General features: G+C 31.6%; 2 protein-coding genes across 2 annotated transcripts in view; one reads left to right on the top strand and one right to left on the bottom strand.

The window, feature by feature from the left end:
* The first annotated feature begins 21 nt into the window (after positions 1 to 21).
* LOC143201902 (transmembrane protein 26) lies at positions 22 to 26,124 on the top strand. The gene is made up of 7 exons (XM_076413100.1): positions 22 to 359; positions 2,053 to 2,212; positions 4,407 to 4,563; positions 15,707 to 15,800; positions 15,862 to 15,951; positions 23,406 to 23,786; positions 25,644 to 26,124. Exons 1-7 carry the CDS (start codon positions 166 to 168, stop codon positions 25,969 to 25,971), a joined length of 1,404 nt encoding a protein of 467 aa, XP_076269215.1. The 5' UTR covers positions 22 to 165; the 3' UTR covers positions 25,972 to 26,124.
* The window catches only part of LOC143201905 (uncharacterized), a 44,978-nt gene continuing 29,983 nt past the window's right edge, over positions 11,235 to 26,229 (bottom strand). Inside the window, exon 4 of the mRNA XM_076413105.1 lies at positions 11,235 to 11,590. Coding sequence (XP_076269220.1) covers positions 11,366 to 11,590 — 225 coding nt within the window. The 3' untranslated portion in view covers positions 11,235 to 11,365. The remainder of the gene's footprint in view (positions 11,591 to 26,229) is intronic.

The raw sequence follows: 26,229 nt of genomic DNA, 5'->3' as shown, positions 1-26,229 counted from the left end.
CACTAGATGGCGTCAACGACATAAGCGCCAAATTTTAAAAATCCACACCAAAGGGATGAAGGCCCTTCAATATAGTTTATGTATGCGCAGTTATAAGAATGATACATTCAAACTCATTGAGTGATTTTTGATTATGGCTCTGATTTTTCTTAGCGATTTTTGATTATGGCTCGGTTTATAGCAACAATTAAAGCGATAATTACAAGAGTAGTTTTTGCGGCACATGGTTTTGTGGGTATATGGCAAGTGACTATCTTTAAAAAGAATTCTTTTTATTGGTACTTGAGTTCCCCTATTTTGTTACTATTTTTTGAAGGTGTCTTTACATTAACAATAAAGGAAAATCAAGAATGGAAGTGGTAAGTCAATTGTTTATAAAAAATAAATTGTTTAGAGCTGATATAATATTATAACTCATAATTATTATCGATATACATATTTAACATAGGCAGTGGGGCTTAATATTACTTAGTTTTTTAAAATATTGTTTGATGCTATGTAGTATAATCATATTTTTTTTTCTGTTTAATTCGTGACAATAAAGTAATTGGGTATCACTTTTTGGGGTTCCTATTGAGTTGTAGTACTTAAAATACACCATTTACCCTAATTTTGATTTCCGGCGAGGAAAGTAGGCTAAAGTGCTGGAAATAGGGACAATACTTTTCAAATTGTGCGGAAATGAATGAGCGAAAATGATGAGACGGGGCCACTCAAACTTTGGCGTCATCGACTATTATTTTTCTTGTCAATCGACGTATGGTGTCAACGAATTATTCTCGAAACGAATAATATTCTATTTTAAATGGTTTTTGGCAACAATACTTCACACCTACTTTTAATATAGTCATTGAACACGCCTTTTTTATAGGCTCATCTGCTTACATCAACTTCGATAGCATCACACTTTTCTACCAGAATTTATAATCTAACATTTTCTCGCGTTTTTTACGATGTTGTTTCATTGGCGAAAAACAACGGATATTTTCAGAATATATGTATTTATGGTGCATTGACATTTATTTTCAATACTATTTGTATATTTTATATTTATGAGTATGATTCAACACTCACTTGAACTAAAAAACAACTTTAGAAATAATTATATAAAATAAGTTAGATATCGATTTTTAAACTGGTACCTTTGACACACTCTGACGTTTTATTACAATTTTGGTAATTAGTATAGTAAATTACAAAATAAATTATATGTAGAAAAAGGTTTAGTAATTTTTTGTGGTTTAGTTTTGTGACAAAACTATTTCTGAATAAGTTTTCTTTAATATTATGCTTCTTTAGTTAACAGTTTTTTAATATGTATTTAAATTTAACATCTTTGTTTTCACTCGAGTTATTTTGGAGATATCAGTTTTTTTGAACTAAATCCAAAATAACGATTTTTTATGTAAACTATTTAAAAATCCTTCGAAATGCTTTAGTGGTTACGAAGCGATTTTTATTTGAGTAAAAGGAATTTTTAGTATATTATATATTTTTCTGAAATGGTGTTTATATAATTAATTAAATAATAAAAATTGTTAATTATGCAAATGGTATTACATTTTTTTTTGTTTCAAAGTCTTAGATAAATTTTTTAAAATAGAGGTAGCATGTATTTTAGTATTTTAATTATATTTAAAGATACTGCGCAATTGTCTCAGCCAGTCTCAGCCTATTAAATTGCCCATAACGTTTAGATGACTGATATAAATGTATTTCCAACTTATTTTTTTTAGATAAATAAAAATATCATATATTTTAGTTAATACAATTACACAACAGCAGCAAAATATGAAAAACGATTTGTGTATATAATACACGGGCTGGAAAATATCCGGTCTGAAATGTTATTGAAATATCAAGTTATTTATTGGAAGACTACTTTTCGTACCTACTTATTTCTTTATTTACCTAATGATTTCTAATAAATAGCATCGTTAAAATTCAGTGTAGATATTTTGAATAAAAGTATATTTATCTATTTACTGTAATTTAGATGAAAAGTTGCTAAAAAAGGCATCTGTAGATTTAAACATTTTTCTTAATTGTTAGGTTTTGCCCTTCGGTGTTTCTATATTTGGCCAGTATAGTTCCGGCAATATGGCTGCTGGAGCTGGACAAAGTGGACAAAAGGATGAAGGCGAAAGAAGAACTGGAGCTGCCAATGAACTTTACCGACAACAAACTTAAGGATCTACACAATTTAATTGGGGTTTGTATAAAACTAATTAGCTTGTATAGATTAATACTTTTAAATTTTATTACATGATTATTCATTATAAAAATATATGAGTCAGTTTTCGTGGAATATTTTACGATTTTAAATTGATGTGAAACATGCAACGCAATTGATAAGTTTTATCAAAAATGAGACACCAATCGAAATATCAACGAAATATCGCACAAAGAAGAACTATTTAGATTATCAGGACATTACACACTACTGATACAAATCAGAACAAGGCATAGTTGATAATGATATTGAGACTTTTACGTAATAGTGAATAATTAGTAAGGATTATGAGACATATTGAAAGTTATATGATAAATATCCGGTCTACAAGTGGATTTTTCGCAAATATAAGCATTTATATTAATCATACATTGTAACTTCAATTAAAAGAAAATAGGCAACAAATTGTTGATTCACAATTTGAATCATTGTCTCCAAGTCGCCCAAATAAGGTTATCATTGGTGAAATTAATGAGAGCATCCTTTATTTTTGAGAGTTACTTGCAAAACTACTATTTCTTCTCCTTTTTCTACTTTAATACTATAATAAAATAATAATTATTACTTGGACTGCGAATTAATTTTGATGGATTTAAATTAAAGACGTAATTTATGTTAAATAGCTTAAATATGTTTTGTAACTATGTTTATGTCAAAGCTGTCACTCTGTTGAAGGCACATGATATATCGTCATAATCATCTGAGTAGTTAGTAAGTTTTTTCGTCTAGATGAGCTCGATTAGATACATTGAAGAAGAAATTAACAAAGATGAAATCGTGAATAAATATCATGTAGATTGGAAGCCAAGTTATTCACTTAAATTAAATTTTGTGAATGTGGGATTATGAGTTAATGTTGACAATTTCCAAGATAGGGTGATGAGAGTGGAAACAAATGAGAGTGGAGGTGAATATATAATTAATATGTGATAACTGTATTGTAGAATGTGAACGACTTATATGCATAGATATGTGTGTAATTGTTCAGAATTATACATAAGCATTTGGTTGGAGTGTGTGAGGAGAGGATGATACTAACCATTTTGTAGATATGGTAAATGCATTAGGCAGAATTCAGTAATTAATTTTATCAAGAATGGTGTACACAGATAGTAACAAAAGAAACAAAGAATACAGTGATAACAAAATAACTTAACAAGGAAATACACCATTGAAGGAAACAAGGACTAAACGAAAAAAGGAAATATGCTCTCGAATGAAAGTAAAATACGTTTTTCAGATATAAGATTGCTAATTACGTGGATTAGGCCTCCAGAGGGATACCACTACATAAAAAAACGGGCCTAGAACTTTAGCTCATGGATGGTGAAGAAAAGAGTTCAATGTAAATATAATAAAACAACTCTAACCTATAAACTGTTGTGGCTAATTAACTGTAGTTTTTAGATGTACTATAACGTTAAAATAAATTATATTTGATAACATTTCTGTTCAATTATTTTATTTAGATTAGAATTTTGTTATATGTCAAAGCCAATATAAACTAAAACTCAGAGTTGATGCGGCAACATTGCGACGTTTTGACGTGATAAACTTAGAGGAGGTATGTTCGGTGCTACTTTGGATAAACTATTCAGCGGAGTTGCCTATGGCTGGGTCAGTAAGGTGTAAAAAGCTGCTAAACTGTTTCTGTAGATATCTACTGATGTTAATTAATTTATCAATATCGAGTTTGTTAATTAAACAATTGAACGACGTATTGATGTCAAAAAGACCATAGATAGCTAGTAATGGTAAATTTTATAACGGTAACGTGTTGCATCCCGAAAGGGAAGTTCTGCTGCACCGGATACAGCGCCTTCTAGTTATCGCTTTTTCAGATCGATGAAGTACGACTTGACTGATACATCGTTCTTTCGATGCAGCGTTGCCATTTTGTCAGAAATATGGGAAAAAGTTGTAGAGAATTATAGAAAATTTATCGATTAATAAATATTGTAACAATTTTTCTCAATAAATAAAAAAATTCTAGCCCCTAACATATCTAGGAAGATAGAAAACATACTGATTAACACTGGAACCACAATAATATGTACAAGTTTTCATAATAATAAAATTAAATCAAAAGGAATCGGTCAAAATTGAAAAAAATATGATTTAATTTAAAGAATTACGAATCTTGTAACGTTTCACTTCACTTGTTTCATTTCAGGTCGGAATCAAATTGCCGGAAATATCCCTGAGTACTGAAACCTGGATTACTCTCATAGAACAGTTCCTAATGCTGATACTTATTATTGGCAGATGGATGTTGCCAAAAGGGGATCTGACCAGGGATCAGCTCAGTCAGCTGTTGCTCGTTTATATCGGTATGTGGAATAGTTTAATGTAAAAATAATAAATCCTAACTTACAACAACATATGCATCATAATTATTAATACACGAATTTAAATTCGATTAAATCATTTCTAAATGTAATCTAATCAATTTTTTTTCGATATTCCAATCTCGGAATTAGTTTTATTCAGATTTTTTGATACTAGAATATGTTTTTACTTGATTCATTCCATCACAGATGACGCTATTAGGATTATAGTTATTGATTAATGATGACACAATAATGTTTTAAAATAATTACGGTTTTTTATAACGACAAAAAAGATCATCGTGTAGAATTTTTTGTTTTTGTCATGCTGTAGTACTAAAAAAAATGAAGTAAAGCATGTTAGAGTTATTTACATTTCATTGGAATAGTATTGGTTGCTTGCATGTTTCCTTATTTTGGTTTCTTTTGGGTCTTTCTCATTGCATGTAAACGCCTGGAAAGAGTTGTTTTATCAACTGCTCGTCGTATTATTTGAAAATTTGAACAGCTTCATAGTAGGTTTTATTAATTCTGCAACAAGAGGCTGTTTTGCTGATAGTACATTTAAAAATCCAGTGTTTACGAAAGGAAATTCTTTTTTTACTGATTAATAATTTATTAGTTTATTATATATTTTTCCAGGGATGGCATAATAGTAGTTTAACATCATTTTATGGTTTTTATAGCGAAAAAAAGGTCATCGACTAGATTTTTTAACTTTTGGCATGATGTAGAACTAAAACAAGTTCATGAACCATTACCAAAATCATGCTACAGTTCTTTGCGTTTTGCTAGAATAGAATTTTCCTTTCTTTTGGGTCTTCCCCACGGCCTGTAAACGCCTAGTAACAGTTGAGTTGTCAACGGCTCATCTCTCTGAGAATTATTTGAGACTTTGGGCAGATTTATAGCAGGTTTTATTAATTCCTCAGCAAGAGGCTGGTTCACTGATAGTACATTAAAAAATCTAGTGTTCGCCATAGAAAATTCTTCTTTTATTGATTAATAATTTATTATTTTATTATATACTAGCGACCCGCCCCGGCTTCGCAGGGGTGCAATGCTGATACTAAATTAAATACACTACAGAAAAAATATGAACGTTGTATATAAAAACATAGCGGCCCGCTCCGACTTTGCACGGGCATAAAATATATATGCCTATGTCACTCAATGAAAACATGATTAAAATCGATCCAGTATTTTTGGTTCATTCATTACTGCCCTTGGCCTGCACGAATTAAATTTGGAGTAAAACAATTCCTCTTCCCCTATACTTACTATGAAGATTTCCTACTATCTTTGGAATATCTAAATTCATACAATTTTTATTACATTACACATTTTTAAACGCAAATTTTAAATTTGTAATATCTCCGAAAATATTTGTTTAATTTACATGCTGTAAGGAACCATATTGATCTATATTAATTGCACACTGTATTTAAGGTACTTAATTCGATAAGGATTAATGCCGTATTGCTTAAAATAGCTTCGTAAATAAGCCATTTTCTCACGTAAAAAGTAAACAATAAAAATGGTTAATGTGGGTTATCCCTAAAAGATAAACATATACCATCGCGGACTTTTTTGTAGACCTTTTTATGGTGTACAATACTGTAGTACATTAATTTGATCTAACTCGTAGGGTTAGGCAGCGTTTTTGCTGATTGCTAAATAAGCCTAAAAAAAAATAGGTTAATTTACGACATCACGTTAGAAACCTCTAAAATTAGCAATGTTGCCTTAGTATATTATGCATGTATTATACTTATAAACCTTCCTCTTGAATCACTCTATCTGTTGAAAAAAACCGCATCAAAATCCGTTGCGTAGTTTTAAAGATTTAAGCGCACATAGGGATATAGGGACAGAAAAGGCGACTTTGTTTTATACTATGTAGTGATTTTTCCAAGGACGGCATAATAGTAGTTTAACATCATTTTATGGTTTTTATAGCGAAAAAAAAGGTCATCGACTAGATTTTTTAACTTTTGGCATGATGTAGCACTAAAACAAGTTCATGAACCATTACCAAAATCATGTTACACTTCTTTGCGTTTTGTTAAAATAGAATTTTCGTTTCTTTTGGGTCTTCTTCACGGCCTGCAAACGCCTAGAAACAGTTGAGTTGTCAACGGCTCATCTGTCTGAGAATTATTTGAGACTTTGAGCAGATTTATAGCAGGTTTTATTAATTCCTCCGCAAGAGGCTGTTTCACTGATAGTACATTTAAAAATCTAATGTTCACGAAAGGAAATTCTTCTTTTATTGATTATTAATTTATTATTTTATTATATATTTTTCTAAGGATGGCATAATAATGGTTTAAAATCATGTTATGTTTTTTTATAATGAAAAAAGATCGTCGTGTAGAATTTTTTTTTCGGCATGATATAACACTAAAACCAGTTCATGAACGATTACCAAAATCATGTTAGAGTTCTTCATATTTTCTTAGAATAGTGTTGTATGTTTTCTGATCTTATGTGGATATTATTTTCGTCTCTTTTGGGCCTTTCTGTCTGAGAATTCTTTGAGAATTTGAGCAGGTTTATAGTAGGTTTTATTAATTCCCCTACAAGAGGCTGTTTTACTGATAGTACATTTAAAAATCTAGTGTTCACCAGAGATAATTCTTTTACTGATTAATAGACTTATAATTTGTATTTTGTCTTAACCAAAATAGTTTAAATACTGTATTTTTATTATTGTTATATTTCAAATACATGACTTAAAATATTCAGCATTCATTTCAAACCAAAGCCCAACTCTGTGTACATCGATAATAATGATAAAATAAAATTAAAACAAAGTTGTTTTACAAATATGTCGTTCGTAATTTCTAAAGTAAAGTTATTATACTTGTGCCAATACATCCATTAAAGTGGCCATTAATGGTGTATTTTTACATAACAAGACGACAGATGTTTTCTAAATCTGTCCTTTCAACTAAAACAACTACATCCAGACGCACATGCCCGATAAATCTCCAACCGTTCTGGTTCTATGATGTATATATTACCTTTGCGTAAAGAGTTCGCCGTTTGCCAAAAAACAACCCGCGTTAATTTTACATCGTACCGGAAGTAACTAGGTGCCATTAAGCTAAGTAAACAGGTAAATATTGGCTTCGACTAGGCTCCGCGTCCGCCTGACTAACAGCGGGACGAGCTTCACTCTCTCTGCGTGATTCACATTCTAGAATCCCTTATTTTACGATTTTATTTAGAGTGGTATGGAGTACAATGCATTCTTTGCCCGTTGAATCATTGGATAACTTCCAAAAGCGAGCGGTTTGTTTTATATGTACTTATAAGGTACGATGGTTATTTTTATGCCTTGCTTTTACGAAAGCAATTTTGATTTTGCGAATACTTTCCGAGACTGAGAAAGAGAAAAAATTTTTATGTCCAACTTTTACAAAAGAATGATAAATACTGTTAAAGTATAGTGTGGAGGTATAATTTCTTCATAAACTATGTAATTTATAAATAACTCGAATTAAAATTACAAACTTGAAATACTGAATGAAATTATCAGGACTATAAATTTTAAAGGATTTGAAAAAGTTAGCCTCACTGACTGATGCTTCACTTTCATTTGTGTCATTTCGTCGAAGTCTGAACAAAAATATTTTTCAGCGCGTTGTAAATGTCCGAATTTAGACTGAGTAAATCGCATTTACGGAAAAATTTTATGGAAAAGAAGGTCTTCCATTGTTGTGTGAAGCTTACGGTAACCATGCTCTATGGATTCGACGGTTTAAAAGTGGCGATTTTGACACCGAAGGCAAAGAACGTTTTGGACAGTCAATAAAATGTGAAGACTAGTATTTGCAACGCATGATAAATATGTAGAATTGTTGGGAGTAACAGAACTTCAACCATTTCCAATGGATTGAAGAACATCGTAATGATCCAAAAGCTTGGATATTTTGCGCTATATGAATTGGAGCCAGGATACATTAAAAGGCGTTTGGTCACTCGCTCTATCAACTACAATTAATGTCTTTGAGTCGATCACTGCGCGAAAAACGGTCGGAATACGAGCGGAGATCCAACAACGTTATTTCTCACCATGACAACGCTCAACCACATGCTGCAAAAAAGGTGAAAAGATACTTGGAAACATTAAAATGTATGAAAATGGAATTTTCCGGGCATTGATTCTTGCGATTTCTACTTGTTCTGATATATGAGTGATTCCTATTATATTATAGTCTAAAAATGGGATCTATTCGTAGAGAGTTTCAGAAGTTATATCATCCTTTTTATATGGAATCCGTAAATTGCCTGAAAAATTGGAAAAAGCTACTATCGATTGGCCATATCGATGGAGGTAGTTTAAGAGGTTAGATCTAAGACTATGTTCTGCCACGTGATTTGGTGAAGTTTCTAGAGAGAGAGAGAAAGACTCATCCAAATATAGATTTCTTTCTTAGTGTTCTAGTAAATAAAAATGTAAAATTAAGGATTTAAAATTAAGTTTTGGATGCATCTCGCATAATCAGAAGGTATTTTTTACATTTTGTCTGTATTTCAAGTAATTTATCTTCGAGCTAAACCATTTATCGAGCTATTTTTTAACTTCTTCGAAATCGACGAAGTGCTGGTCTGCAAGCGTATGCCCCTTCAATGCGAAAAGGTAGTGGTCAGATGGAACCAAGTCTCGAGTGTACGGCGGGTACAATAAAAATTCCCATCCAAGTAATTTCAATAATTTTTAAACTAGTTTTTCTGTATAAGATGACGCGTTGTCATGCTACAAAATCACCTTATCATGTATTGTGGACGTAGAATGACTTGCTTTTATACCTTTGAAGGAGCATTTTAATGAACATTTTTCGTTTTCTAATTGCTAGCTCATTCAATTCATGTGGAACTTATCTTTCCATATTTTTGAGCGAAAGCGATGACTTTAAGCAATTTTTTTTTGAGAAAACAAGAAATGTAATGCGTGCTGCGAATGCACGTTTTAATGCTCAAGATTCGACATGTTAAAAAATATAACTATACAAAGCTGCTATTTAGGAAGAACGTAATTTCTTAGGTATTGATGTTTATCTAGTCAGTAGAATAAAATGACATCTACCAAATCAAAATTATCTATCAAACTATCAAATCATAATTTTGCATACTTATCGTTAGTGAAATATGTTACAAAAATCGAAAAGTTATTACCGACACACCTGGTATATTTAGACACCTGGTTATTTAGACAGTTCCGTCTAATTCATTAGTTAGTTAGCGGAAACATGGAGATAAGTCACAGACAGTGATACTGTGCAATAGACTTGGATTCGAATATATTTATTTTTGAAAAATCCTCTAAAATGAAAAACACCTAATATCCCAATAACCAACAAGATATCTTGGACGGTATTAACAAATTTAAAATCAAAGAAAATTCATTGAAATCCTAATTAAAATTCTATCGGGATGAGTCATAACGCTCAAGGGCTCGCCAAGTAATTTTAACCAAACAAAAAAAAAACGCAAGTTGAAAACACTAATTTTAATGATATTTTCTCGGTTATTTAACAGGTTTTTTTTTTGGTTGTCAGTAAATATATATTCGCGTCATGTTGTATATATGATAAATGCTCCCAATTTGTTATGGTTTTTAAGATTTATGTGAGGTAATTCGTCGTAAATATATTTAGTATTATTTCATGCTATACGTATTTTATATACCATAGTATAAAAAGTACAGGTAAAAAAAAGATATATCTATTAGTATTCATAGATTTAAAAAAGGCATTTGACAGAGTGAGGAGATACATTGTATGGGTTATATTGGGCCAAAGAAGCTTATGTAATGAAATGATAAGAATCATTCAAGCTATATGTTGATGCGCAGCATAATAAATATAAAATAGCTTATAATTAAAGCAGATGCAAGTAGAGAAATGTGAAATAATATTCATCAAAACCAAAATGTAAGTCGTTGTGATTGAAGAGCTAGAGGAAATAAATACTTAAAGTGAAAAAGCAGCGAAGGAACATTTTAAATACTATTAATTAATAAAGTAATTTAAATAACATTAATTTAAATAACTGGGGATAGATATGACAAATAAATGTTGTAGCCTTCTATAATTTCTTTTGATTCAATATAGTTGGTCAATATTTCCTTCAAAACCCTTGAAGAAAAATTCAAGTAGTTAGATAAAATACTGTCACAATATCTTAATATCGTCTTTCGCTATTGAGATTGGAACGTTTGAATAATAAATTCTGTCAAAACAGTACCAGGAATTGGCCAACAAACAAAAAAATATTTATCCAAGTATGATAATTGTTTATTCAAATTTATTGTATCATAATACATCTAAGCCAACAAATATAAAGGTTTTTTTAACTACATTCTCCACATTTTCCATAGTTAACCAAAATCAGGCACATCTCTCACTCATTCGAGATGTACTGCTATTAAAAGCAGTATAACGCTCAAAAATTAATATACATTCTTTAAATTTTAATTTAACTTAAGATAAAATCAATATTATTATCAAATTCGTATACGTAAAACCCAAAAAAAATAGACTCATACTGTCAATATAGAGGACAGTTGTACCAACAAAATAGTTCCTTGAGAAAGAATTTTAACTTTCTCTTTAAGGGTAATAAGAGTATAAGTTAAAGTTGATCCAGACTGCTGTATGATTTTTTTATTATTTAATAATTACATTAGTACTAGTCGTTTCCCACTAACCTACAATTTGTCTTTATGATAACTTAAATCTAGGTATATAACTACGAAGGCACATCGGCCCTATCTCCTGCACCTCACTACACAACACTACACAAGATCAGATGGTTTGATTCTTTGGAGTCTGTATCCTGCTGTGGCGGTATCCAAAAGTTGCAATACTTCAATATTCTCATGAGAATGGAGTCTCTCCTCATGCCCCCTTGCAATTATCTTGATTTCTTGACTGACTGTGGGTATCTGAAGGTCTCGATGAAGTAGGTAATCAGTCCTGTAATATTTGGGTGCTCCCACAATACTTCTCAAGACTTTGTTCTGAAAAATTTGTAACTTGTTTATGTTACTCCTTGCAGAGTATTGCATATAGGTTTCAGCTTATATAATAGCAATTTATTATGTACTGGTAATTGGGATTTTCTTCCAATTAGCTAACACATTTTCCTATATTTCAATTCCAATTCTTTCTTTTCTTCTATATATGTTCCTTCAAGCGAAGTTTGAAGTCATATATATATATATATATATATATATATATATATATATATATATATATATATATATATATATATGAAAGTATCCTTATACAACTATGGGTTTATCTGAACTGGTTTAACGTGGGCTATTAACTATTACTATTGGCGTAACTATTGTCTCCGACAGCTATAATTGCAGTATCATCAGCAAATATAGCCATCGTAATATTCTCCATTTGTGGTATATCACAAGTGTAGATAAAGCATTTACCCCGGTACACCTGCTTTAGCTTCTTTTATTGTAGAGTGAGCTTCTTCTTGTTTAACTCTAAACATTCTGGCTTTAATGTACGATTTTAGTTGTTCGGTGTGTTTTTTTGGTAACATTTTCTGTAGTTTATGAACAAGGTCTTCATGCCAAACTTTAGCGAAGCCTTGTGCTGCATCTAAGAATATAGCTAAGTATACTTTTTTACTTATGTAGACGCTGCATGAATAATTAAACCAAATTGATTGTATCCACCTTCAATTTTTATTGGCCATGAGTAAATGTAATGCTAGAGGCAGTCTGGAGTTGTTACCTTCCATTATTTTTAAAATCCGATATAAAACATATGAACAACTATAAAAAACCTTAATTTATAGTTAAAAATAACGGTTCGAAGCTATTAAAAACAATTTAGAAAACAGCTTTATACATGCCTGGGCATCGTTGGCTATTTGATCAATAAATCAATCAAAGCGCTAAATAGTTCACAAACGATCTTGACCTATTTTACTTATTTATGAATTCTCAATTTGGTGCGTGTACTTTTTCAAATTTTTTAAATTCAAATCATTCCTTCGCGCTCATTAGAATTTAATAAAAGATTGAAATTATCAAACAAAAAAAACCGTTTTTTATTATTTTAATAACAAATAGTGTTTAACAAATGTCTATTGTTTGTAATAACATTTTGGTGTATGTGTTTATGACACAAAAGATTGAAAATTTTCTATCTTCTACCCGGTCTCAGCTAAAAGTTCCTGGTGATTTCTTTCCTATCCGCCCATGCTTGATAAACAGCAATCTGATCCGTCAATCTTTGCTGAATCAGAAATTTGATCTTTTCTTCATGAATACTCTTCCTATCATACTATAAGCTTGTTACGTGTGATATTTAAGGTTTTTGCGAAACTATACGTCAAGGGGCTAAAAGTAATCACAGAAGAAAGAAATATTCCATTAAATTCTATTAATTTAACTTCCATAACAAACAAGAAACAATAGAGCAAATTCATAGATTGGTCAATCAAATAAATAAAAACTTATTGTGAAAAATATTGTATAGGGTGACGAATACACTGAACTACATCCAATATATTCAGGTATTCCGCAGGGCAGGGTCCTTGGCCCTTGTCATACACCACTACTATGGCAACATATACTGACAATACGACCATTTTATCATCTCAACCTCCAACTGCATCTCAGCAAAATTCCTTTGTGGTTGAGACTATGGCGTACCAAGGCGAATCAGACAAAACCTAATCAGCAGACGTTCATCCTGCGTAGAATGACTATCCTCTCTCCTCTGCTGCTCTGCTGGTTATGTTAAATATCTGGGAATGTATTGACGCTTAAGTTGGAAGAAACATGTACTAATAATGCGTAAACAACTTGGGCTTAAACTGAACCAGATGTATTGACTCTTAGAGCGTACATCCAAATTATCTTTGGATAATAAGATATTTCTGTATAAGTCAATTCTTAGGCTCATATGGACGTATGGTATTAAACTGTGTGGTATTATTAGTAAATCCAACACAGCCAGATTTACCTTAATGGACTTTTTCAATTACATCTGTTATTCTATGCACCTCGTCAATTGTCGAGTGTTTGTTAACAAACCCAAACTGACGTGTAGGTATTAAGTTTTTTCCCTCGATAATCGGTTTTATTCTTTTCAACAGGGGGTTTTCAAATACCTTAGTGTTAGTAGTAGCAGTGACATAGGTCTAGAGGCTTTTATTTTATTTGTGGATTTTCAACGTTTTGAGATCATGGCAATTTCAGCCATCTTCCAAAAGCGTTTCCTTATCATCTGTTACATTTCTCAGATAGTTATATATAGATTTGTTCTTAATTTGCAGTATTTCCCTTTTCAAGATTTGAGTTATATTGTTTAAAATATTTTTATTTTCAGTGGTTCTATTTTGTTGACGGATTTTGTTTTTTAGCTACCATTTTCTCGATTTCATTCGAAAAATTAATGGCTTTTATGCTACTCTTAATTTTTGTCCTATTATTACAGTCAGTTTATTGCTAGATATGAATGATCTTTTCTGTTTCAAAATTTCGGATGTCTTAAGGGGTACATTTCGATTGATCTTTTCCAGTCTGTTCTCTGCTTTGTTAACGGATTTTCTTCTCTTCTTATTATATTTTCACTCTGTGTATTATCTCAAAGTTTCCTTCTACTTCCATATAGTTGGATGTTATATTTGTAACGTTCTAACTATGAAGAAATCTGAACAGGTCTGAGATTTTCTCTGGATCATTCGGCTTGTTTACCAATTGACATGTAGTTGACATCTTAACTTAGCAGAGGCTTTATATAGTTCATTGCATTTAAGTCTAGTAATTCTAAATCCTCATCTTGTACTTTTTGTAACGAAATTTTACTAGAATGGTGGAAAATATTTTTATTAACATATATTGTGACAATTTTCCTGAATAAAAGCCTTTTTATTAAAGTGAAAAAATGATCACAATATATGGAAGTTGACATTCCAACAACAAAAGAAACACTTCTAGGAACCTTTGCTGACGACACAATTATTATGGCAAAAGATATATCTCTGCCTAGGGGAATAGAAAAAGTGCAAGTGGCAGTCAACAAAATCTACAAATGGACGAAAGATTGGAAAATTCAACTTAATAGCTTCTAATCTGTCCACGTTAATTTTGCATTGAGGCGAAATAATAAAAACTTAATTATATCACTCAATGGATGCCCGATTCCTCAAGCAGAATCAGCTAAATACCTTGGAATCCATCTTGACGGTAGATTAAATTGGAAGCATCACGTTAGACAAAAAGCAAAACACTATACTGGTTAGTCGGAAGATACTCTCAACTTGATCTAAAATCAAAGAGGTTGATCTATAACACAATTATAAAATCAGTTTGGACCTATGGAGTGCAAATATGGGTTTGTACTAAAATTGCAAAAAATTAACTAGTCATACAACGCTGTCAAAACAAGGCTTTTCGATTGATTACCAATGTCTATCGCTATGTAACCAATGAAGAACTGCACGATGACCTGGAAATCAAATGGATTTGCGAAGTTGTGCAGGATTTCGCCTTGAAACACGAAAGAAGATTACTAAATCATACTAACATGGAAGCAATACAGCGCGCAGGATGTCAGGAGATTGAAGCGAACAAAACCATACGAACTTATATAAAGTGTATACATTTAGTGTAAACTATAGCTATAAGTTAATAATTAATAAATAATTATAATTTTATAATTGCGGAATACATACTGATGTAATTTCTCGCACTCGTTTTGCTTGTTAATTAATCCAAGTACATCGGAAAAGTAGTAATAAATTAATTTTAAATTAAGATTGTACTAAGCGTATATATATATATATATATATATATATATATATATATATATATATATATATATATATATATATATATATATATCTATGGAAGCATCTTGAAAATAAAGCATTGCTTTTGTCCTTCATTTCATAAAATTATATACAGAAATATATATTTACAAATATTTTTTACCATTACACTTATATAATAAATATTATTTGAAAAAAAAAGTTGGAAATTACACTTGACAGATCTATTTTGGTTTGATGAACGATCAGTAACGAGACCTAGCCGTCATTATATCAATATTTTGAACATTCCGGTCATAAATTTATTTATCTTTTTGATGTTTTTCAGGAACGGCAGCTGATATTATCGAATTTTTCGATTCCTTTAAGGACGATAAAATCGCTGCTGAACCTGTACTAGTCCTGTTGACTTTGGCGATATGGTATTAACCATTTTCCTGATTTAAATATGGTTAAATTAGCTAGTAATTTTTTTGTTTCTAGGTCATGGAGCTTGATGCAATTTACTGTCGTCTTAACAGCGACCAAATCAAGAAAGAGTCGATTAACCTCTACGAGATCAACTATTAAAAAGTAAGTATTTGAAGAATTTATTTTATAATTATTTTAGTTTCTAAAATTCGTGTAAATTTCACGTCTGTTTTTCAGTCTTCAATATACACTTTATCAGAATTTTAAAACTGCTAATATAAAGTTGGCGAAAAACTAATTTCGGTAATATAAAGGTAGTGTCCTTCATTCTGTCCGTTAAAGTTATTGCACTTTGAACGTGGAGATTTCAGAAGGTTATGTTTTGTTTCTTTACACTCGACGAAGGAAAACGCGTACACTAATCTCATAGTTGGTTTGGACACTAAAAGAGGTTGATATATTTTATCTTGCTACGTAACTAAACATTATTCATAAAACAGTTTTGAATCATTGGTGATACGACACCAAAATAAGCTTGACACTTGGGTTCCACATATGTTAACAGTGAAAAACTTAATGGACCCATTTGTGTCCCCAAAATGTATTTTACTTTTGAATTGACCTGTTAATCTACAAACAGTTTCCCAATTTTATTCGAAATTTTGATGACATGAATAATTGAATGCTTGAGTCGCTTGCTTATCGTAAGAACTATTAACTATGGATTGATTTTAAGGCATTACGATGAGTTCTACTTAAAACAATTTTATTTTAATTAAGAAAAATGAATATATAATTATGTAATTGATAATTTGGTGTCAGCTATGTGCCGTTGTGCACCCATATATTAACATGATTCTTTTGATGAAATATGAATAAATATAAACAATTGGCTAACGCCCTATTAAAGGTATTGCTACTTTTGAAAAAGATTTCTAGATCACTTGGAGAGGATCTAGAATTGAAATGAATTTTATGTTCATCCATTTTTGTCATCTTTCTTGGTTTTCTAATTATTAACATTTTTACTAATTACTTAATTTAATTATTTTTTGGTTATATTGTACTCTGTAACAGCTTCTTGTTTTCCTCTATTTGTGCGTGTTTGAGAACTTTGTTCTTCATTATCTTCTCTATCCTTTTTTGAATTTCCCTCGATTTTTCTCCTTCTAGTTCTTCCAATTTTCATCCTTTTTATTAATTATCATTTTTTTAAACACAGTTACCATATCCCTTTCTTTCATTGGTTATGTCTACGCTCATTTGTTTCCTAATTATAATTGATTGATACATTTTTTAATTCCTGCTTTTTCCATGTTTCATTCTGCTTAAATTATTTGCAGTACTAGATTAGTTCCAGTTAATCCAGTTTCCATTTTATGCCTAATGTTTATATTTGTTCGATTTTTTTTGTTTTGCGTTAATTGTTACCGTTCAATAATTATGTGTTATTTTGTCTTATTCGTTATTGAATTGTATTATTCTTGGTTTTCTGTTAAAATGTCCACTAGTTACGAGGGATGCAGAAAATATATCGATATATCTATAGTTTATAAAAATTTTACGTTTAGTTGATATCTTTAGAGTGTCTGCTATTTCACTCAATTTCAATTTACGGCCATTCAAAACCATTTTGTGGATTTTTTTAATGTTTTCGTCGGTAACAACCTCCTTTGGGCGTCCACTGCGTTCACCGTCTTCCGTGCTCATTTCGCCACGTCTAAACTTAGCATACCAATTCTTGATGGATAGTTTTCCTGGGGCAGTGTCCGGAAACTTTATCCATTTTTTTCACAATAACAAAAGTTGCTTCACTGAAAATGCTATAATTCACAAACTAATGATCCGACAGCTGTCAAATTTATACACGCAAACAATCGATATATGTGACTTAACTACCAAAAACCGAGAAACGGCCGTTTTCAATGACCGAAAATAGACGCACTAACGATGCAGCGTAATTAATAATTCATAAAAACATCATCCATAAATAAATCTAGCTACTAATTTTGGATTCAACGTCAATACATGTAAAATAAATACCGTCAAACATTATCGTGTTATGTTAAATATTTGTGTTGTGATAGCCGTAAAGCGATGAAGCACCACATTTTTATGCGTTCAAAATTAAAACGTGCATATAAACTTCGTTGGGATTAATGCCTCTTTTTTTAAACAGATAGTCCGACAGGTTATTCGTTATTGAGTTGTATTATTCTTGATTTTCTGTTAGAATGTTCACTAGTTACTAGGGATGCAGAAAAAATATCGATATATCGATATTTTATGAAAATATATCGATATTTTTGCCCGATTCTTGATCGATATTTCCTTGTCTGATATTTAATAAGGTTTGGTGAATTTTGGAAAAAATTTAAGGCTAATATTGCACTATTTTTATTTTTTCTTAAAAATATCAATCTATTTTTTGTAAAATATAGATATTTTTATACTTGTTGCAAAAAGTATATCGATATTTTTTTCTCCGATATATCGATATATTTATATCTTTTTAAATATCGATATACCGAAATACCGATATTTTTTCCGATGGCCAACGCCTCTACTAGTTACTGCATCTTTTACTGCATTATTTTTACACTCATGTTTATTTCTTATATTTCTCCTTCTGTTTTATCCTACTGGGGTTTTTTGTTCTTCTTTCTCTCCAGTTACTCAATTTATTTATTAATTACTTGCCCACAATTATCATATCTATTTCTTTCTCTGTTATTCATCGCTACAAAACTTTAGCACACTAGATTTAGGCTCTTTATTTTAACACTTCTTCCTATATTATATAGTCTTCATTGTTACGATAATTGCCTTGCCGGAATTTTCAACCATATTGTCTTGTTCTTCTACTTGGTTTTCCTTTATTTTCTTAATTCATAGTTCCTGTATATAACAAATGGGTTGAATAGTTTCGGGTCTAACACATAGATGGCTCCAGATTTATTGCATGAAAGTCTATTAACATTTCATGACATTTATAAATTTGTGAATTTTGATAAATTTATTTTGCCATGTAGTCATACTAGCTTTGTTAATTTCAAAACAATGGGTAAAAAAAAATTCGTGATTTTATTGCAGACTGCTTCTTGTTGGTGAAAAATATCGTTCAAGCGAAACAATGGCTTGAAAAGTGTTATAAGTGACTACGCTCCATCAGAAAAAATAATAAAACGTTTGTTTTGCTAACTTCAACCGTAGTCGTAGAGACACAGATTATGCAGAATGCACTGGACGTCCAAATGAGGCGGTAACACCAGAAAACATCAGAAATTTCCAGAAACTCGTTTTGAGTGATCGAAAAGTGAAGTTGCGTGACTCATATTGCCTGAGCATTTTACTATGTGTAAGCTATATTCAAAGTGGGCGCCTTAGTGGGTTTAGTTACTCACTCTTGACCAAAAACAAGAACGTGTTGATGATTCTAAGCAATGTTTGGCTATATTTAAACAGAACTTATATGTAACTTAACAGTCGATATGTAGCAATGGATGAAACATGGACCATCACTACAATCTGGAATCAAAACAATCGTTATCTGAATGGATAGCAACTTGTGACAGGCCTATTTTGAGGCAAGAGATAAATCGTTCTACAAAAGTGGTATTGAAATATTAGAGCGGCGCTGGAATGATTATGTGGCGTTCTTGATGGAGATTACGTTGATAAATAATGCCAATTATCAACAAAAAAACGTGTTTTCTTTGTTACGCCAGGGATTTTTCAGTCCATGTGTTACAAAAATGGTTATTTTATCAAAATTGTTATATTCTTGTGTTGTTTGTAGTTACAGAAATTACGAGTGCTCATATGTTACGTCAACTATTGTAAATTTTCTAAGATCAAAATTCATTCATCAAAAAAAATCGAACGGTTCATCAAAATTGTTTTTTTTTGTCTATTATTTTTAGGGATAACGACTACATTTCGAGTTCCTGTGACGGTGAAACGTCATTAACCGCCGAAATAACCATCCTAATACTCTAATTTTGCATTGAAACAACAAACGAATCCTTATAAATACGGCCCGATTAAATATTTGTCGAACAGAACGGATGCTGGTCTGTGATTTATTGCTCGGTGAGCTTTTAAATCAAAACAGCCGCGTAGAGTTCGGATTCCTGCTCGAAAACTGGAAACAGAAGTGTAAACAACAGCGTTCCGCCGTCGCGGTATCCATATTTTCGAAACGTATCGATGGCGCGCAATTTTTCGATACAAGTGGTGTACGTCTGCAAAACTATTTTCGGTTTGTTTTATTTTTTTGCTATCGAACGTTGTCGTCGTGCCAGGATTTTTTCGCATGGTTCTCGCTGGGATCGAGTCGAATTAACTTAATGGCTATAATCAGAATTCCATTGAGCAAAATGTATCGGATTTGGCAGGAAAGTCATTTAGACTTTGAGACGTGAAATGGACCGTGCTTTATAAAACGTCCCTTGTAAAGCAAATTGAATTTTATAAAGCACACGGCACATATGTTAACATATGTTATTAACGTTTGGTAGATGAATGGAATGGACAAAATAATATGAATATCTGATATATATACAACAAATATTTATTATTAACGTGCTAAATCGCCACTTGTTAAATAAATTTATAGAGTGCCTGAATAATTTTGAACGGAATGTTGTTCCATTCTTGTACCAAAACATCATGTTAGACAAAAAGAAAAACACATTAGAACCAAAATAAAACATCTGTACTGATTAGTCAGAAGATACTCTCAATTTGATCTAAAATCAAAGAGTTTGATTTATAATACAATCATAAAGCTAATTTGGACCTATGGAGTGCAAATATGGGGTTGTAATAAAATTTCAAATCAACTAGTCATCCAACGCTGTTAACACAAGGTTCTTCGATTGATTACCAATGCCTATCGCTACGTAACCAACGAAGAACTGCACGATGATCTGGAAATCAAATGGATTTGCGATGTTATCCAAGATTTCGTCGAAACACGAAAGAGAATTACTAAATCATACTACCGTGGAAGAAATACAACTGCTGGACAGCGCGCAGGATGTCAGAACATTGAAGCGAACCAAGCCATACGAACTTATATAAAGTGTATACCTTTAGTGCAAACTATAGCTTAAGTTATTATAATTTTATAATTGAGGAATACATATTGATGTATTTTCTCGCCTCGCACTCGTCTTGCTTATGAATTAATCCAAGTACAAATAAAATGTAGTAATAAATTAATTTATAATTAAGATTGTACTAAGCGTACTTAATAAAGATGTTATCAAAAAAGAAATTCTTCTACCATAACATTTGTTAATTGCTGTTGGAGATTCAAATCTACTCCTTTGGTAGGTCTGGCGATTGTGATGGCCAGGGAATATATTTGATGATATTCTGATGCTGCTTAAACTAAGACTAAGCCTTTTTTGGCTGCGTGTATGGGAGAACCATCTTCTTAGAATATGGGAGTGTTTGGCAGCAATATAGTAGCAATATGGTAGTCATAGTAAGAACTTCGGGTGTCATTGAAGATGTATTGTGGTGTGTGGTGTTTATATTATTTTAGCTAACTCCTGTACTTCCACGGGTACATCACACATTAGTTTAAAACACTGCACAATTTTCACACGGAGCTAATTTATACTAGTTTTCTGGGTCTTCTGTATTCAAACTCCGGTTTCAAAATCCACTGTTGTCGAGTAGTTATGGTACTTTGTCGTTTTTATGTTCATGCATTCTCATTGATGGTGAAAAGTCCATTTATCACCGTGACCGGAGTTAAAAAAAGGAATAAAAAATAATATTAACGTAAAAATGACTCTTGGTTTTGACCTTATTACCAAGAATATAATAAAGAAACTTCCAAGAAAATGACTAATTAAGATCATCAACATAATAAGTGTTTCATTCAGACTATAATATGTACCACAACTGTGGAAGGTGGTTGAAATACTTTGACTAAAAAAATTGGTTTGATATGTTTATAATATATTAAGCTGTTTCAATTTTAATACTTGTAAGGCAGTATCATCATCAAATTTGGCCATTATTACTCTTTGACATTTATGGAAATGACCGATATAAAGTCACTTCTACATGACATTTGATCACAGATATCTTTAGTGGCTGAGACGTTAGAAAATTGAAGATTAGCTGGGAAATTTTGATTCATCCACTGTATAACCTAGGACTTGCTCTGTTGAACTATCTGTTAATGATATAAAGCTGGCTTCAAAACAGGCTTGCGGAAATAATGACGGTCAAATGCACGGTATGCTTTATGGTATAAATTGTGAAAGACGAAAGGACGGAGATAATTGCTTGAAACAGTTAATTTTATATGTGCTTATATTTTCCAGCGGTAGTATAAGTGAGACGGAGATGTACATATTCCTTCATGTACTATTTTTAAAGAAGAAAAGGTAAAAAGTAATTACTAAATACTATTAACATGCAGTTATTAATTTCGTTTTAAAGGAAGTGGAATTACTTTTATATTCGAAGGTTCTGTGGATCTGTAAAAAGGAATGGAATTTTTTTATGGAATGGAATAATACTCCACAAATGTTTAATCGGGCATTTTAATATGTTAATTGTTATTATTCGCAATTTTAATCTTTTTACTCTATTACATTAACAGTCTTGAAAAATATCGTTCCAAAATGTTACTATATTAATATACAATAAATTGTTATTTATTTAAAAGCAAACTACCAAAAAAATCATAAAATTATATATATTACATATAAATCTATGTAAGCATAAATTGGCTACATTTTTGTCAAGGTCTTGGCCAGGACGACAGAGTGAGAACGTTAAAAATTAGTCCAATCGAATAAAACAGTCGATAGTAAATAGTAACATAATCAGTCGGACCGAAAATAGCGACTGAAAATAGTCGACTGAAACAGATACTGGTAAAAAGTAGTAAAATTAGTTGAACCAAAAATAGCGACTGAAACAGTCGATAGTAAAAAGTAATCAATTACTAAAACAGTCGATAGTCGATTTCAGTCGATAGTTCCCAACACTAGTTTTATCAGTCGATGTTCTGGTTTCCTACGAGATTCCACCGTGGAAGGATTTAAATATACTTGAAAAAATAATTAAACTGTTAGCCTGTCATTCCAAGAATATTATCATTATTAACCACATTAGTATATTTACCACAACTGCTTTTGAGTAACTGCAAACCATACCATAAATTACATCTCAGACAATGCAATAGTGTTGAGCGATTTTTTTGCCCAAAGATACTACCAAAATCTTCATACAAGAATATGTTTGTATTGGTCAGAAAAAATCATTGATAATAATTGAATGGACTAATTCCTTTTTTGCCGATGGAGACAGCAGTAGAGCTAAATTCCTTCCTTGTTTTTTATTCTCAAGACTTAAAGTTTACCCACTGTTGTTACAGATTGTTATTGAAGTACTTGACACAAGGCTTCACTGAACATTACATGACAATCTTTTGGGCGATTTTTGATACCAAATGCCATTTTTAAAAGATACAAATGATCTTTAACACCTTCTCTGATCTGCTGAGCTTCATTAATTTCAAGAGGATATTTTTCTGAGACCGATTAATTGAGGGAACAATCAGTAATATTTACAAATTGTTGCAGATCAGAAAGCTGTTGCACCATTGATGTTTGGGGTATTGCTCTGAACATCACACTCCAGGACGCACCATTTCTAGTCTTCCGATTGCTTCTCATTACGCATTTTCAAATCATCTCGTACATGAACGTATTCTTCACGTGCAAGAATACTCTGGTCATATTGCTCCAACTATATAGATTGTACGTGGTATACAGTGAACATAACAAAAAGCAGGAAGAAGTCGAACTGACCAACATATCAATTATATCGAAGGGAGACATTTACGCGGGAACCAAAAGGGGGTACAAGAAAAACGACAAAGAAAAAACGAAGAAACCCAAATCCAGCAGAAAGGCGCCATCTAGCGATGAAGATGACAGTGATGAGAACGTCATCAAGAAAAAGTAAGTTGATTGATTGTTTACTGATTATGCTACCAAATTCTCCAGCCTGATTATATTGTTTCTTTATTCAAACCAAATATATGTAGCCAAATATTCCACGAAGGATCAAATCGAACTAATATGGTAGGTGATGGCAATTTACTATATTATATTGTTGTATTGATAAAATAGAACTTCCTCCTTCCTGTGGTTTTCTAATTTGAGCATTAGTACCATCTCTAGATGCCCACCAAAGAATTTCTAGTATCTGTTAGTTCTAAGTTCTAATATGAGTTAAGAATAGTAGTATTATCTATTACGAATTCCTTTCGGCAAGCCAAACTGTCAACAAAGAATAACTCATGATATTGAAGCATAATAATAAATAAGGATGTCTCGAAAAATTTGGAAAATAAGTAACCTGTTTAAGATCGAAAATAATTTTAAAATGTGTGTTTTTACACAACGGAAATACTTATGCTTCATTGCCTGTTGCTCATTCAATCCATATGAAGGAAGCTTAAGAAAACCTTAATATAATTTTATAGAAAGTTAGCTTCAGCTTATTATGTGTAGATATAAATGTTCTCACCATACTTGCTTGTACGTAGCCAAGCAGAGCAAGATTATGACATCTGATAAGGATATTATTCAGAAAATGTTGATAAACCTCAAATATATTCTTCTACTACCACTACATATAAATTTCAGTTTATTGAACAAAACTGTAGAACCTTTTCGTAAATATGGTGATTGCCACAGTGAAAGAAGAAAGTCTTTTGGTTTGATATTCATAAATTGTTCTATTCCAACTTCGCAGAAACAATTTCAGAGTACAAAGGAAAAACAGGCTTGGATATCATTTAAAGAAGTGTTGATAAAATTTTTGGATTTTATGGAGGTACTAACTATAATCTTATCATATCATAATCAAATCATATCTTGAGTTTTAACTATCTATTTTTATATATTAAACACAACTATCTTGAGGTTTTTCTAGTACTAGATAGGATAGAATATCAACATGATTATTGCTGGTACTATTCTCAGATAATAATAAAAGGCAGTTCATAAAAGAATAAATTATGAAAAAAATTTGGCGGAGAAAATTAAAAAATAAACACCCAATATTCACATTTTAGTTAAATCACTATTATTGTAATTAAAAATTGTAATTCAGTAAAAATCCTATGGCGGTAATATGCTATGAGATATGGTACATCATTGTGAATATACCTTAAGGACACTAAACAAAGTTCCTATTTTTTGAAAATAAAAATGAAATGAAAACTTTCCTTTCATGAATATTAGATTTTTAAATGTACTATCAGTGAAACAGTTCCTTGCTGGGAAATGTAAATAAAACCTGATAAAGATAACAACAGACGATACTACTGACCACAAACTTATGTTATATCCTATGACCGCATTTTTTATATTTGGATAACTTTCAAGGAAGTTCAAGGTTTTTTGATTTCATCATTGAACTAACTCTAACTCTGTTTTTGAGTTCAATGGATGATCACTGTCCCTGTTCGTAAAAAAAGCATCGCCTTCTTTACTAATACTGCCACTCCCTGTTACCTCCAAGTGTTACTCCACGTTCTTTGTAATTTGCCTCTAAGACATGAATTTGAATTACTTGCCTCTCATCTATTGTTATTCTTCCTAGTAACCAACGCATTTTGTAACTATGGTCAATGTAGCTACATTTATTTGAGGTGAATTTGGTTCTGACATACATTTAAGTAGGCAGATGTTTGCCCTAGTAGATATTTGTTGTCCTGAATGTAATCTAAAGCTGCAGCAAAAGGCTTCAATATTCAATGAATGTATTTTAAATGTTTATGGGCCCTTTCAAGAACTGTTTTTTTTCAGGAAAGTGAAGAGTTTGAGGAAAGACACCGGGTATTCCACCGGAAGTTCTCACACCAGCACAAGACGTACCAAGCGATCAGCTGTCGAAGACATCACCTGTGATGAAGCCAAGAAATCGAACAAACAAAAACTACGTCGCAGCGACAAGGAAACCAAAGGTCGAAAACGCCTGGAACAGGTGTTATCCGAAGAGAGCGCCAGCGATGCGTCACCAAAACACAAAGAAAAGGAGAGACCCAGGAAAGAGAAGTCGCGGAGTTGCGAGAAGCGAAAACAGGAGAAGGTCCTGACGGTGTCCGAGACCACGAGCGACACGTCATCGGACTGACGCCATCAGTTGGCCATAATGGCAATATTCTGTTTGTACCTGTTCATATTTATCTGTTGCTTGTTTTTCATTTATTGTGGTGTAGCTTCGGAGGGTTTAGTTATAGCGAAGGTAAATAAAATGAACAAAACGATTGTCTAATGGATTTCGAAACGGTATTATTGAGAACGCACAAAAATGCAGTTTTGTATTTTCTTTTTATATGAAAAAAATAATTAGCGGTGTTAGATAAATAGGATAATATTTATAGGTATAACT

This window comes from Rhynchophorus ferrugineus, unplaced genomic scaffold (assembly GCF_030347505.1).
Source record: "Rhynchophorus ferrugineus isolate W39M unplaced genomic scaffold, kcgeb_rfMv2 rfM9, whole genome shotgun sequence".
Taxonomy (NCBI): domain Eukaryota; kingdom Metazoa; phylum Arthropoda; class Insecta; order Coleoptera; family Curculionidae; genus Rhynchophorus; species Rhynchophorus ferrugineus.
This window is presented reverse-complemented; position numbering and strand designations above follow the sequence as displayed.